The 14870-nt window shown below is 39.9% G+C and overlaps 1 protein-coding gene across 10 annotated transcripts; it reads right to left on the minus strand.

Moving 5' to 3' along the window:
- Positions 1–950: 950 nt before the first annotated feature.
- LOC107867955 (probable magnesium transporter NIPA6) lies at positions 951–13689 on the minus strand. 10 transcript variants are annotated; one of them, XM_047411853.1, is made up of 11 exons: positions 13146–13626; positions 5489–5545; positions 5305–5395; positions 5063–5223; positions 4835–4962; positions 3155–3292; positions 2321–2413; positions 2118–2235; positions 1593–1738; positions 1472–1502; positions 951–1239 (listed from the first exon to the last, which is right to left on the minus strand). In XM_047411853.1, exons 1-9 carry the CDS (start codon positions 13264–13266, stop codon positions 1611–1613), a joined length of 1035 nt encoding a protein of 344 aa, XP_047267809.1. In that variant the 5' UTR covers positions 13267–13626; the 3' UTR covers positions 951–1239; positions 1472–1502; positions 1593–1610. The 10 variants fall into 10 exon arrangements, 7 of the variants coding, with proteins under 7 accessions (XP_047267809.1, XP_047267812.1, XP_047267810.1 ...); XR_007054970.1 differs by having other exon boundaries at positions 1472–1751; positions 13146–13637; XR_007054972.1 differs by having other exon boundaries at positions 1472–1738; positions 13146–13624.
- Between the last annotated feature and the right edge of the window lie 1181 nt (positions 13690–14870).

Genomic DNA, 14870 nt, shown 5'->3' on the forward strand with positions numbered 1-14870 from the left:
ATTAAAATTTTGTAGTTCCTAAAGCAAGGAGGGGAGTTAAAAGTTGCTTTAAGGAATAATGTACGCGATTTATTTTTGAGTTTTTTTCTTTTTTTTTTTTTTACATACAACTCCTAGTCCAATTGGAATTCCTATTTGTAGTAGGAGACTGATTAGTTATTATTTTGGGTAGCAAATAGGTTTTCTTTTATAGTAAGTTTAATTTATTTTTGGTTGTAATACCACTATTTAAGGACGAGATGATCAATAAAACATGAAGCTTTACCAGAAAAGAAAAATTAACTTCTCTGCATCTCCTCTTCTAACTCATCTCTATTTTCAGTTTTTAACAATATTAAAAATGCAGCTACTGTTTACGGATGCAAAACTAGAGCTACAGGACACCAAATCCGATTCTGTCAGTTCTTAATCAAAGATTGAGATGAGAGGAACAAGCTGTCCAAAAATCAGCTCAGTCAGACAAAAAACGAAACAAAACTTGCAATTTGAAATTGGCTATTTAGGACTAAAATTTAGGTGCAAAAATCTAGTATCTATCTCTCTTTTGGCTGCTGAAAACTCTCTGTGGATGGTGAAATAAGACCTAAATAGGTTTATATATATGCCCCATAGTAATGGACATACGGTCAAAAGTAAGTTGGTCCAAATTGAACTTTATTTATCCACATAAAAAGAAAAAAATGACTCATCATCCAACAAAAATTTCCACCAGAATTCTCTAGATTAAGAAGGCTCAAGGTGCTCTCCTTAGCTCACAGTAATCTCTCTTGTAGCATACCGCCACTTTCAGGATTGTCTGATTTTGAATATGGAGGAAACAGACATCTCTGCGTGGGTCATTAGCCAAATGTGGTTGAAGATGGAAAAAGAATTAGCTGCTTTTTCTGATTACTTTTTTAGTTTTGTTCACCAAGACTAAAAATATCTTTTATATCCTATCTGGATTTTTATTTCCTGTCGTTCCATATTTGTATTGTATTATTGGAGCAATATTATGATAAACTACATTGTTTGTTGTCGTTTAATAACCATCTTTTTGCTTGGTTGACGGTATTTACAGTACAATAACTGATAATTTAATCAAAATATTCATAGCTACTCTAGATATAAGACTTATCAACTCGAAAGATCTAAGCAAATAGTGAATAGCTTCATCTTCAAGGGTTCCTTATGAAATCTGAACATGCCTTTGCGATTTCATGCCACCAGCTTCTTTCTATGTCCATTCAATAAGTTATTCTACACAATGTGAAGGAAGAGAAAATGTTAAAAGTTCGAACTGTCATTGCCTTGCTCACGACTGTAAAGACTCTTCTTCACGAACAGAACAATGTTAGTGACTAAATACTAGCACTTTTTACCCGCTATACTACATCAAGGTGCCCACCAAACCTAGAATTCTACAATCTAGGCCGAAAAAAATGAGTTACAGAAATGAACTAGAACAATCAACAGTAACCAGATATCTGACCTAGAGGATAAAACCCCAACACACTCTCAAGCTGAAAGACAAAGGGGAGATGATCAGAAAATCCAAAATCTGGCATGACGTGGAAAAGAACAGCCATAGAGAAGAGCCTCCAGCCAATCACCTAAGTTCTTCTTTTGCCCTACTTGAAATGATCCTGCCTGATTATTGCAACAAATTCTGAATGCAAACCGTCCTCTTTCTGCTTCCATATTTCTCCGTTGGCATGTACCAACCATGATATTTGAGGGGAAAGTTGTGCGTACAAATCTGCAAGTAATATCTGATATTTAAGCTAATCAAAGACATGCCAAAAGCAACAAATTTCTGGTTGCAAGAACTGCAACAAACAAGAATATGTACAATCAGAATGTCTAGCTATGATAAATCATCTTCTATTCATAAAACAGGAGAACAATGTCCTTTTCCCTTTGAAAGAGAAGCTATTTCCAATCAAAAAGCTAAATCAATTCATTCTACAGCATCTACTGAGGGAGTAAGTTTGTCCACACTTAATACTACTCAGGAGATAAAAGTTTTATCACAATAACCAGTATGGATAACCTGTTGCATTGTTGCACAGACTAGATTGAAAAGGCATAGGTATTTTATCTGCACATCAACACACTATCACTCTCCATGTAAATACCTGTATTAGGAGGAGGATCTGGATCTCTTGTACTATGAAGAACCATTGTACCAGAGAGCACAGTTAAAAAGCCACAAAGCACTGAAACTATGTTGCTAGCACTCTGACCAGACCAATCCTGAAACATGAGGAGAAAGACATGACACTAGAAATGAAAATGAAAGAAGTCCCCCTTGCATCCCAAACATGAACTTTCAGAATACCTTAAACATTATGGAACTGGCTAAAATTGTAAATGATGTGAACATGGCATAATATATTGGAGAAACCACAGCTGTGTTAAATGTGTCCAATGCCTGCAAGAGCCAAATTCAGGCATTTGTCCAATTTACATTACAAGACTAAGCCAAGATTCAACAACATGTAGTTTCCATAGTAATCCCTGTAATTATTAACTCGAGCATTTGAACAAATTCCAACAAGTGTCAGTTCATGGGTGTTTCAATTACAACTTTACTCGTAAAGAAATGTATCTTGTACCTAAATCAACCACAAAAGCGTAGCTCAAGAGGCGAGGATTCCCCAAGCCATATTATTAAAGAGACCAACCATCCCTTAAAGGGCTGATGTAGACTCTTCACACACACCCTCACACCAGGACTGGACATCTGGTGCATGGGCGATTTAATATGGGGTCCCAACATTGAAAATGCGAATTGGGATGGATCCTACTCTGATACCAATTGTTGGGTTTTAGCAAAGAAATTTTAGGAAAAACAAGAAAGGCTGAGAGAAAAACATTGCAATGCAACCAAAGGAACTTTTTTGTTCAGCTTTTTTAGACTCTACGTACATTTATAGGAGAAATTGAAGAAAAAATATGATCATTAACCTAGCCTAGAATGTCTCTATGAAATCATATCTTACCTAACTAATTACAAGAAATGAGGGATAGCTAGCCAACAAACTATTAAATAGGATTTACTAAGAAAACTAAAGCAGTAAGAATAAAGTTACTGTAGTCCAAAAGCATAACTCTAACAGTACTCTCAGACTTCAAACATCACCACATACTACAGGATAAGTAGAAAGTCTACCTTATTTAAGTAATTTAGTTGAGCAATTATACATGTAACAGAAATCATCACAAACACCCAAGTTTGAAAATGTGCAGCTTGGCTTGAACCCTCCAATGTAAGCTTTATAGCTATACCAATAGCCTTGATGCTCATAACCTACAATAGAACGAGAAACAAGCCAAAAATGAATGCTACATGCAATTTTTACCAATTGAACTTCCGAGAAACTTAGAAGGATTAGTTTCTATATTTTCTTTACTTCTCACGAGGAATAATTTTATCTTGTTTCATTGGCAATAGAAGCACTCTCTCCAAGTGTTATTCAAAACTTTCAAACAGAATACATGATGGTAAAGTTTGCACGTGTTAAAGCTCTTAAAACTAATTCTGTCTTGAACAAACAAGTTAAGAATAGATAAATCATAAAACTAAAAGATATGATCATCTTTAACTAACAGATAGGACTTCATCTTTAACTAAACGATTACGTTATCTTTATTTTGTTTTTAACTATAAAAGCATCCAACTAAAAATAAAGGTGATAATATTGCAATCTTTATTGAATTACATCATTCTCCTCCGGTTGAAGAAAACTTTAATCCAAAACAAGTGAACAGTTGGTCCCACTCTGAATACCCAGATTTGTGAACTGAAACTCATTCCCACTGGAAGCATGAACAGAAGATACTTCTAAGAAAGAAGATTTTGTTGCAAAAAACAACTCATGTATAGATTTCCGACTTGTACTGGTGTAGACTCTAGTAGTGCCTATAATTTATGTAATTAAATGTTTCCAACTTTCAAGAGAGATCATTCTTTAATGCCAAGATTGATGTAGCACCAAAGGGAGAAATATAAAAGGGAAAAGAACAGCAGGAAACAGGAGAAATGAGATAGAAGCATAAGAAAGGAACCAGTTCATAAACTGTTTTATCGAGTTTCTTAAACAAATACATGAGAGTATTATTCATAAGATAGTGAATTCAAATGATAAAGAAGTCTTACAATTAACTTAACCTTGAACTAACAAGATGTGACTAGATAAAGACTTTCTAAACTATCAACTATGACTTTACTTTGAAGTTATCTGAAAGACAAAATCTAATAAAATAAAAGTAATAGTCCTGCAATCTTTTATTGAGTTATACACCTACTAGTCATGGAAACAACAGCAATCTTAGCTGCTTCGTACTTTATAACAGATCAAAGTACAGTCATTTGTACAGGCGTAATGGCAGGAAAACACATCTACTGATATGCAAACACTTTACAGCATCCTAAAGCTCTGGAGTAATAATTCAAGTTCCATACATCCATTCATACCTATATGAGAAGTTCTCCTTTGCTTCAGTGACAACTAGCAATGGATTGAGGACCCAGGAGCAGTTTCATCCTTTACAACTTAAAATATATGATCCGTTTAGTGGCCAAATTATGCAATTCCAACACCGACGAGAAAGGTAGAGTTAGGATAAACTTAAGTTCAAAAGATAAGGTGTCTTGCTGCAAACTGTCAATTAGCTACAAGGTTAACTCGGTCATGTCAGCCCTACAAACTAAAGCACAGTTGTGAACAGATGTTTCATCCTTTCCTTCCTTCTCTTTCTTAATTCTAGAATAGTACAGAGTCTGTAGGAATCTAGAACAATAAAATACAGAATCTGTAGGGATCTAGAACAATAAAATATAGACACTAACCGTCAAGGACCCAATGATGGAGCAAACACCAATATACACCATAATATTTGTCTGCCCATAGCGAGGTTCACAATACAAGACTAGTACCAATGTTATTGCAACTGCTGAGGTAGTGTACAAAAGAAAAGCTGCAAAACAAAGAGTGAATCATCAAAAATAAGAAATGATATATCAGCAGGGGAAACAAGATTGATATTCAAGGAAATACAGCACAGCAGATAAGCCTACCTGGTTGTGTAGCCAATGCCCATATTTCATCCACTGAATTAAGATCATGTTCACCAGGTGCATGAAGAACAATGACAACGGAACCTACTATACATAAAACACATCCTAATACCCCCAGTTTCTTCAATTTTTCCTTCAGTAAGAAATGTGCTAGAACGGCACTGCAGCAAAGCACCGAATTATATGGAAGAAATCCGAACAAGCAAATGCCTAGAAAACAAATATGGTAGAGTGATATATACCTAACAATTATACTTAAAGCTCCAAGTGGTGTCACAAGAACTGCTGGCGCATAAATATAAGCCACGAAATTTGCAAATTCTCCAACAATCACTGCAAATATTATGGTGGATGTTGTGCTCAGTATTAGAACAAATAAATTCAGGAACATGTTCTTTGAGAAATAGGAAGCAATTCAAGACTTACTAGTTACCATCCCAATCCACCAAAGAGGCTCCTGTAGATAACCATATCCGCCCGAGCCTTCAGCAAGAAACAAATGTCTCATTCTCAAATAGAAAGAGCAACAGATTTCATAGAATCAGCTTTTAAACCAACTTCTACTTAATGTGATATAGAAAAGCATCTTCTTCTATATATAAATTTTACAAATTATGTGGAAACTAGCTGATAAATTACAATTTCAAGGAAATTCCGCTTGTTACGGTGCTGAATGATTTATAACACCTATCACACAATCATTTTCAGCTTTTAAAGTCAAGACATATATATACATATAAAAGCATAACGGGTAAATGCACACTGATTGAGGAGTTACATTGCGGACCCCATTCCACAAGAACAATCCAAGTATCAAAGATACTAAGTTTAAAGCTGGATTTTCTCTGATTGTTAAAGAAATGTCATTAAGTCCTAGATAACTGCCACCAATACTTATTGGCAGTTGGACTGATCAGCGTTCTGAAGAATATGAATGCTGTTTCAATACTTCTCCCAGATTATTCAAGGACTACTTTCATGATGTTCAAAAAGCCAATTCCAATTTAAGCAACTTGGTATTCACTTTTGCCAAGAATTTTCTTTAGGAAGGAAGTGAAAATTTCATTCCTTGAGTTCCAGAACAAGTTTTCCTTTTCCCACACAGATAACTTCTTTGAAAGATCCAGCACCTTTTATAAGCAGCCATTATGTATTAGTAATACTGAATGTGACTCTACATTTGCTGGACGCATTACCCCATTGCTCTTATTCTGCAGTCTGGCACCTACAGCATGGTGTACCAACAATATAGTCTTAAACTGTACTTAAGCAGAAAACGAATGAAGTAAGAATTTTCAGGTGTAAAACATGTGTTTCGCCCGCATAACTAAAATGGGGAGATCAGACAAGCAGATACCAAACATCATTAGTCTGTTGCCTCTTGATATTTCAAGTTAAAAGTAAAGAACAATGTAGTCATTAAGCATAATATACTATCCCATCTGCCTAGAAACAGCATCTGATGTACCATAAACTTTGATTACTCTGCCTCTTGGCTGATGGCAATGCAGTAAAATAGTTAGAAATATCAATCATCAATCTACCAACTTTGACTCAATCATATAATAGTCGGTGCCAGCTATATGAGTCCTCTATATTCATTCTACTTATCTGGGCCCATTTCAATTTCAATACCACAGGAATTTTATATTAAGAAAAATTGGAGGTTTTCTAAAGTTAGAAATTCTCCAAATCTCACACTTCTTTTCTGTACACTAACATAAAGTTTTTAATCTTATTCCCAATCAGCTGGCATCATCTATATAAATCATTTACTTCAAGTGTGTTATTTTCTTACTTAATCTGCATTAGCTGTGGGATTGTAAGGTGTTTGTGACAACTGTTAGATCGAAATTACCAGGTGTCAAGCGGAAGTTAATAAAGCAAACATTCGACAACGATAAGAAAACAAAGAGAAATATACCAGAGATAGTAATAATTTAACATGGTTGGTCAGTTGACCTACATATAAGCAATCCACTATGATTTAAAAATATGTACAAGATTCACTTAAGCATTGCAAGTGGATGCTCAAAAGTGACAAGGAAATATCTTCAATTTAAAGAACTTCAAAAAATTTTCTTCCAACAAATGATTAGCCAAAATTGGAAGATTTATATTTTCTTTTAGGAAAAGTAAAACACAGTTATCAACAATAAAAACATACCCAGTGTAATCCCACAAGTGGGGTCCGGTGATGGTACTGTGATACGCAGACCTTATGGGGTGTTTGGATTGCCTTTTAAGTAGCTTATAAGTTAAAACCTAAAAGTCAAAAGTTAGGGATATCGACTTTTGGCTTTTAGCTTATTTTTGTACTTTTTAATCCAAAAGGAAAGTGCTTAAAAATACTTTTTGTCTTTCTCACACACCTCCAAAAGTAAAAATGAGCTTGAAAGCCAAAAGCTACTTAAAATAAGTCAATTCAACCACCCTCCTATTCCTACAAGGTAGAGAGGCTATTTCCGATAGACCCGCAACTCAAATAAAAACATTACAAAAATAGTTGAAAAAAAAAATATGACACATATGTTGCTCGGACTCTTCAAAAATGTTAACAGACATGTCAAATTCTTCAAAAATAGTGTATTTTTGACGAATCCAACACGGGTGAGGCATCGAAAGTGAAGAGTCTGTTCAACTTAGCATGACAACGCATACTAAAATGGAGCCGTCGATACCAAAAAATAATATGATAAGCGAAGTACTAGAAACAGTAAATAGTACTACCTCCATCCCATTTTATGTGTCGCCATTTGACCGGGCACGGAGTTTAAGAAATAAGTGATGACTTTGTAAAGTTTACAAAATTGCCCCTCTTAATGTTTACTTTTTAGTTGTTTTTTCTTAATAAGTGGGATCCACTAAGGATAAAATGGGAATGATGTCATTAAATAATTACCAAATAAGGAAATGTGACGTTCTTTTTGGGACGGACCAAAAAGGAAATACAACTACAACAACAACAAACCCAGTGTATTCCCACCTAATGGGGTCTGGGGGGTAAGATGTACGCAGTCCATACCTCTACCTCTGATGAAGTAGAAAGGTTGTTTCCGATAGACCCCCGGCTCAAGACACAAGATACCACACAAACACATAGTAAAGCACAGAAGCAGATTACATAACATAAATACGGCACCCATAAGTAATATAGAACAGAGGAAAGCAGAGGAAAGCACACAGATTCGTAATAAAACATGGAACACGGAAGACGGAATCATAACAGGAATAAAACCCCCACCAAGTAATTCCCTACACTAGCGACCCAAACTGGCCCTAATCCTCTGCCGAAATTCGCGCCCTCCAGACCTTCCTATCTAGGGTCATGTCCTCGGTGAGCTGTAACTGTTCCATGTCCTGCCTAATCACCTCGCCCCAGTACTTCTTCGGCCTACCCCTACCCCGCCTAAAACCATCCAATGCTAGCCTCTCACACCTACGGACCGGGGCATCCATGCCCCTTCTCTTCACGTGTCCGAACCATCTCAATCGTGCTTCCCGCATCTTGCACTCCACTGAAGTCACACCAACCTTCTCCCGGATAGTCTCATTCCGAACTCTATCCCCTCTAGTCAGTCCACACATCCAGCGCAACATCCGCATTTCTGCCACCTTCATTTTTTGGATGTGGAAGTTCTTAACTGGCCAACATTCCACTCCATACAACAAGGCCGGACAGACTACCACCCTGTAGAATTTGCCTTTAAGCTTGGGCAGCACCTTCTTATCACACAGCACCCCCGACGCGAGTTTCCACTTCATCCATCCCGCCCCAATACGGTGCGAGACATCCTCGTCAATCTCACCGTTACTCTGGATCACGAACCCAAGATACTTGAACTTATCCCTCTTACATACCTCCTGTGCTTCCAGCTTCACTACTACCTCATTCTCCCGCCTCACGTCATTAAACTTGCATTCCACATACTCTGTCTTGCTTCTGCTCACCCTGAACCCTTTAGACTCAAGAGTTTGCCTCCACACCTCTAATTTGTCATTCACACCCCCTCGAGTCTCATCTATCAGAACTACATCGTCTGCAAAAAGCATACACCACGGCACCTCCCCTTGAATGCGCCGCGTCAACACATCCATCACCAACGCAAACAAAAAGGGACTAAGAGTAGATCCCTGGTGCAATCCTGTCAGGACAGTGAAATGCTCTGAGTCTCCTCCCGCCGTCCTCACCTGGGTTTTCGCTCCATCATACATATCCTTAATTACTCTGGTATATGCCAGCGGTACTCCACTCACCTCCAAGCATCTCCAAAGCACCTCCCTGGGGACTTTGTCGTATGCCTTCTCCAGATCGATAAACACCATGTGCAGATCCTTCTTCCGCTCCCTATACTGCTCCACCAACCTCCGCACCAGATGGATTGCCTCCGTCGTCGAGCGACCAGGCATAAATCCGAACTGGTTTTCCGAAATAGACACTATCCGTCTCAGCCTCACCTCGACCACTCTCTCCCAGATCTTCATAGAGTGACTCAATAACTTAATCCCCCTATAGTTATTGCAACTCTGAATGTCCCCCTTATTCTCATAGAGAGGGACCATGGTACTCTACCTCCACGCCTCGGGCATCTTTGCCGTCCTGAAGATTTCATTAAACAATCCAGTCAACCACCTTACACCAGCCTCTCCAACGAACTTCCAAAACTCCACCGGTATCTCATCCGGGCCCGTCGCCCTACCCCTTCGCATCCTGCGGACAGCCTGTCTAACCTCTTCTACCTTAAAACGTCTACAATAGTTAAAATCCCGACACTCCTCTGAGTGCTCCAGTTCCCCTAACACAATAGCTCTATCCCCTTCGTCATTCAAGAGCCTATGAAAATACGACTGTCATCTCTTCTTAATGTGGCCGTCCTCCACCAACACTCTACCGTCCTCCCCCTTAATGCACCTCACCTGATCGAGGTCACGACCCTTCCTCTCCCTAGCCTTAGCGAGTCTAAACAACTTTTTCTCCCCTCCTTTCTCCTGTAACCCTGCATACAAGCTCTCAAAAGCGGCCGTCTTAGCTGCCGTGACTGCTGACTTCGCCTCCTTCCTCGCTAGCTTGTACTCTTTCCTGTTTACCCGCTTCTCCTCTTCGTCCTTACTTTCCACCAACTTAGCATACGCCCCTTTCTTGGTCCCCACTTTCTTCTCCACTTCTTCATTCCACCACCAATCCCCCCGACGATGCCCGGCCCGGCCCCTAGAAACACCCAACACCTCACTTGCATTCTCCCTGATGCACCTTGCCGCCCTGTCCCACATACTATCCACGTCCCCCCTAAACTCCCACACCCCCATTCCCGCCAACCTCTCCCCTATCTCCCACGCATTCACTGGCGTCAGGCCGCCCCACTTAATTCTCGGTCTACACTCCTTAGTCCTCCTCTTTCTATTCTTCTTTATACCCAAATCCATAACCAAGAGCCTATGCTGGGTCGAAAGATTCTCACTCGGGATGACTTTACAGTCCTTACACAACGCCCTATCCCCTTTCCTAAGCAACAAAAAGTCAATCTGAGTCCTGGCTACCGCACTTCGAAAGATGATCAGGTGCTCGTCCTTCTTCGGGAAGCCCGAGTTCACCACCTCCAGCCCAAAGGCCCTCGCAAACTCCAGTAGGGTCGCCCCCTCGTCATTTCTCTCCCCAAAACCAAAACCACCATGCACGTCACCAAAGCCTCCCGGTAGCGCCCCGATGTGCCCGTTGAAAACCCCTGCTATAACAATCTTCTCCGAACTAGGCACGCCTCTCACCAGCTCCTCCAAAGCCTCCCAAAACCGCATCTTCTCCTCCCCCTCCGATCCCACTTGCGGCGCATAAGCACTACACACGTTCAGGGTAAACCCCCGAACGACCAACTTAATAGTAATCAACCTATCGTTGATCCTCTTCACCTCCACTACCTGACCTCTAAGCTCTTCATCTACTAAGATGCCAACTCCATTCCTACGCCTGTCGCTCCCCGAGTACCACAGCTTGTAACCATCCACATCCCTAGCCTTAGACCCTACCCACTTGGTCTCTTGGACACACGCAATGTTAATCCTCCTCTTCCTAAGAATCTTCACAAGCTCTATGGACTTACCCTGAAGGGTCCCTATATTCCAAGACCCAACCCTCAGCCTACCGTCCCGCCCTCCACTACCCCCCCCCGCGGCCAAACCTTGGCCCCCCTCCCACTCCCGCCCTCTCCTCATCCCCCGCCCCCACCACGGCCCCACTCCCCAACCCCCTCGGACATGACCCTATCCACCCATTACCGCCCACAGCCACAACTACACGAAAGTATAGGAAAATATACAGATATACACGGTGTTAGTATCGAATCAGCAGCAAGGCAATACAAGGCTCACACAAATTCAAAGGAATACTCCCGAAACAAAACTATACTCAATTAGGGGGCAAACACCACCGGACTCAACACCCACCGCCCCAAATACAGGTTCCCAGCCAATACCCAATCCGAAGCAGTGGAAGAAACGACCACAGCAACAGCAACAACAGACAACAGACAATATCCACAAATTCCACGCAAGTCAAGGTACAGGGGCTACTACAGCATAATACTAAGAATGGAATATGAAATAATGAAATAAAATGGAATATGAAACAACGAAAATAGCAAAGGTTAGAAGTCACCGGATTACGCTTGGAGCTACGGCTGCTGGAGACGGAGCGGCGGGTGGCGGCTGAAGATCGGGCGGCGGCTGGCTGGCTGACGGCCGAGGTGGGGGGAGGGCTGGTGTACCCCGGTGGGGGGGGGGGGGGGGTCGGGGCCGGGGCGGGGGGGGGGGGGGGGGGGGGGGGGGGGGGGTGGGGAGAGACAGAGAGAGAGCCGTTAGAGAGAGAGAGAGCCGTTTGGACGGCGCCAGAGGTCGGCGCCGGGGCCGGAGGTCGGGCCCGGAGATCGGGCCGGGTCGGCGCCGACGGCAACGGGGGCCGGTGACCGGTGCGAGCGAGAGAGAGGGTAGGGAGGAAGGGAGAGAAGAGAGAGAGCCGGTAGGGAGGAAGAGAGAGAAGAGAGGACCAAAAAGGAAATGGCGACATAAAATGGGACGGAGGGAGTAACATAAATGGACTAACAAGAAACTCCCAGAGTAATACTACGACTACTACTATATGAAAGACTAGAGGAGACAACCATCAACTACCTAACTAAACCTCTACCCTAATTTGTGTCCCTCATAATCTTCTCTCTAAGGTAAGGTCATGTTTTCAGTAAGCTAGAGATGCGTCAAATCCTATCTAATCACCACTCCCCAATATTTCTTGGACCTACCTCTGCCTCTCTTGTAACCATCCATAGCCAACCTCTCGCACCTCCATGGTGGTGCATCCGTGCATCTTCCCTTCACATGCCCGAACCATCTAAGTCTCGCTTCCCTCTTCCAACGAAAGTTATTCCTACCTCTCGAATATACCACTTCTAATAATATGCTCCTAATGTGTCCGCACATCCACCTCAACATGCTCGTTTCCACACCTTTCAACTTCTGAAATGGGAGCTCTTGACTGGCCAAAATTCTGCTTCATACAACATAGTTGGTCTAAGCACCGCTATGTCGAACTTGCCTTTAAGTTTTGTTGGCACCTTCTTATCAAATAAGACTCCATTACATAACCAATCCAATGTATGACATCCTCATTGATTTCCCCATTACTCTGAATAATAGACTCAATATACTTAAAAGATTACTTTCTTTTGAATAGCCTAGGAATCGAGCCTCAGTTCCACAACATCCTCATATGTTACATCATTAAACTTTTAGGAAAAGTAAAAAATGAGTTTTCCTAAATGTTTTTATCCTTCTTTCAAGAAAAGGAAGAATCCAAATATGACAAGAAATTAGGCAAGAACACATAACAACAACTTGCTTCTGTATGATTTTAATGAAGGTCGGCCTTCCTGACCTTAGCAAGATATCTCCTCAAGCACTTAGTTGACAGGGCATTAAATACCACAAATAAACCCACCACTAGAAGCAGTAACAAAGTTCAAAATCAAGAAAAAGCAATAAATTATTGAGAATTAGACCTAAAAATACTTTGGTATGAAGAAAATGAATTACTCACCGGCCCGAGTACCAGAGGCACCTGCCTTCTGAAGACCCTTTTTCTTGATGATGAAACTGGACCCAATAAAAGCACTAGATGCCACAGCCAATCCAAAACCAGTCAAATTAGCACTGTACATGGTGATCCCAATACTATATCTAAACCTTTCGAGCAATTATTTTGGAATTTAATTCTCATCTGAATTTCCAAGAACACTAAGTTCAAGACCCAAAAAGGTTTCCCTGAACACACTCAATAAGATAAAAACACTCAAGAAAGGCTAAAATATCAAGAAACACAATAAGGGTTTCTTGAGAAAATAAGTAAAAAACAGTTGGAAATACTTAAAAGCCCAACATGGTAAAGCTAAGAAAGGAAAAAATAGGAAGAAAAATGAAATGGGTGTTGTGATAAAATTGGTGAAAGGGGTTTGGGATAACAGTGGAAGCTGGTTATTTTAGGGGTAAAGGAGACAAATTTATACATTGCTTTTTAGTGTGATGGAGAATTGTGATTGATTTAGCTAATTCTATCTCGTTCGCAATTGATAAATCTATACATTATTACGTGTACCTTTTAAATAAACAAACTTTTTATATCATACCATGTGTTTTCATTGCTTTATTAAAAAATAGAGAAAAGATTTTTTTTTTCTACTAAACTTGTCCTCCAAACTTACTTTATCACTTAAACTTAATTTTTATTTATTTACCCCTTTAATGTCTTTAAAATATATTATTTTCACCCCTCAAAACTGAATATCACTCTCACAACGAAGAGTATATTACACTCGCCTACACATCAACGCTACGTCAATGCCATGTCATTGCCACGTAAGAAGTTCAATTTTTCTAAAAAAAAAAATTAATCCCCCACACTTTATTTTTACATATTTAAAAAAAAATATACATTTACTATTATATATATATATATTAAATAAAAAAGCAATCCAACCCCATTTTCTTTCTTCTTCACAACCTCCACCCAGCCCGCCCGCCCTGCCCCCTACCCTGCAACGCAACCCCCTCCTCCCCTTTCTATCTTCTTCAAACCACCCCACCTCTCCCCTCTTCTTCATTTTCTATCTTCTTTAAACTTAAACATATTACCAATAGCCATTAAGCTAATCCAACAAAATCAATTCTAAACATAATTAAAAGTCCCTTTTAATTCTAACACAAACCCAACAAAACAAACAGATCAAAATATACCATACAACAAAAACATGAAAAACAAAATTAAGATTGAATTTTTAAAATATAATTACAAGTCATTTATGACTCCTTCATCAAACCACCAATTCAAGAAACAACAATACTATAGCATCACCACATTTCAATTCAAAACTCTTTATTCCGAAATATTCGGACAAAATTCACCGAAAAACGATTAAAATAAATCCAAAAAAATATATGCACACCATTAACACCCCCACCACCATTAACATCGCCTCTAATAACTTTTCTTCTATTTCAATTTTATTTAAAATTTTCAAATTCATGAAGATAACTTTTAATTTTAGAAATTCAATTTCATTATTTTCTAATGATCTTAAGTCAAGGGGTTTAGGTGGGGTGAAAGATTTGGTAATTAAAGAAGAAGAAATTGGGGATTTGGAGGGGAGAGGGTGGGGCTGATGGTGGAGAAATTGATGGTTGAAGGAGAAGGGGGGTTGGTGATCACGGGTTTGGAGAGTAAAAATTATGGTAGGGGTGGAGATAGAAGAAGAAGAAGATGGAAAAT

This window comes from Capsicum annuum, chromosome 4 (assembly GCF_002878395.1).
Source record: "Capsicum annuum cultivar UCD-10X-F1 chromosome 4, UCD10Xv1.1, whole genome shotgun sequence".
NCBI classification, from domain to species: domain Eukaryota; kingdom Viridiplantae; phylum Streptophyta; class Magnoliopsida; order Solanales; family Solanaceae; genus Capsicum; species Capsicum annuum.

Coding starts and splice junctions, on each gene's coding strand:
- LOC107867955 (XM_016714466.2), bottom strand. CDS start 13,266: ATGTACAGTGCTAATTTGACTGGTTTTGGATTGGCTGTGGCATCTAGT. Junction 5,546..13,145: donor TGCCTCTGGTACTCGGGCCG/GTGAGTAATTCA, acceptor TTCTTGCTGAAG/GCTCGGGCGGATATGGTTAT. Junction 3,293..4,834: donor CCATCATTGGGTCCTTGACG/GTTAGTGTCTAT, acceptor GTTCTATTGTAG/GTTATGAGCATCAAGGCTAT.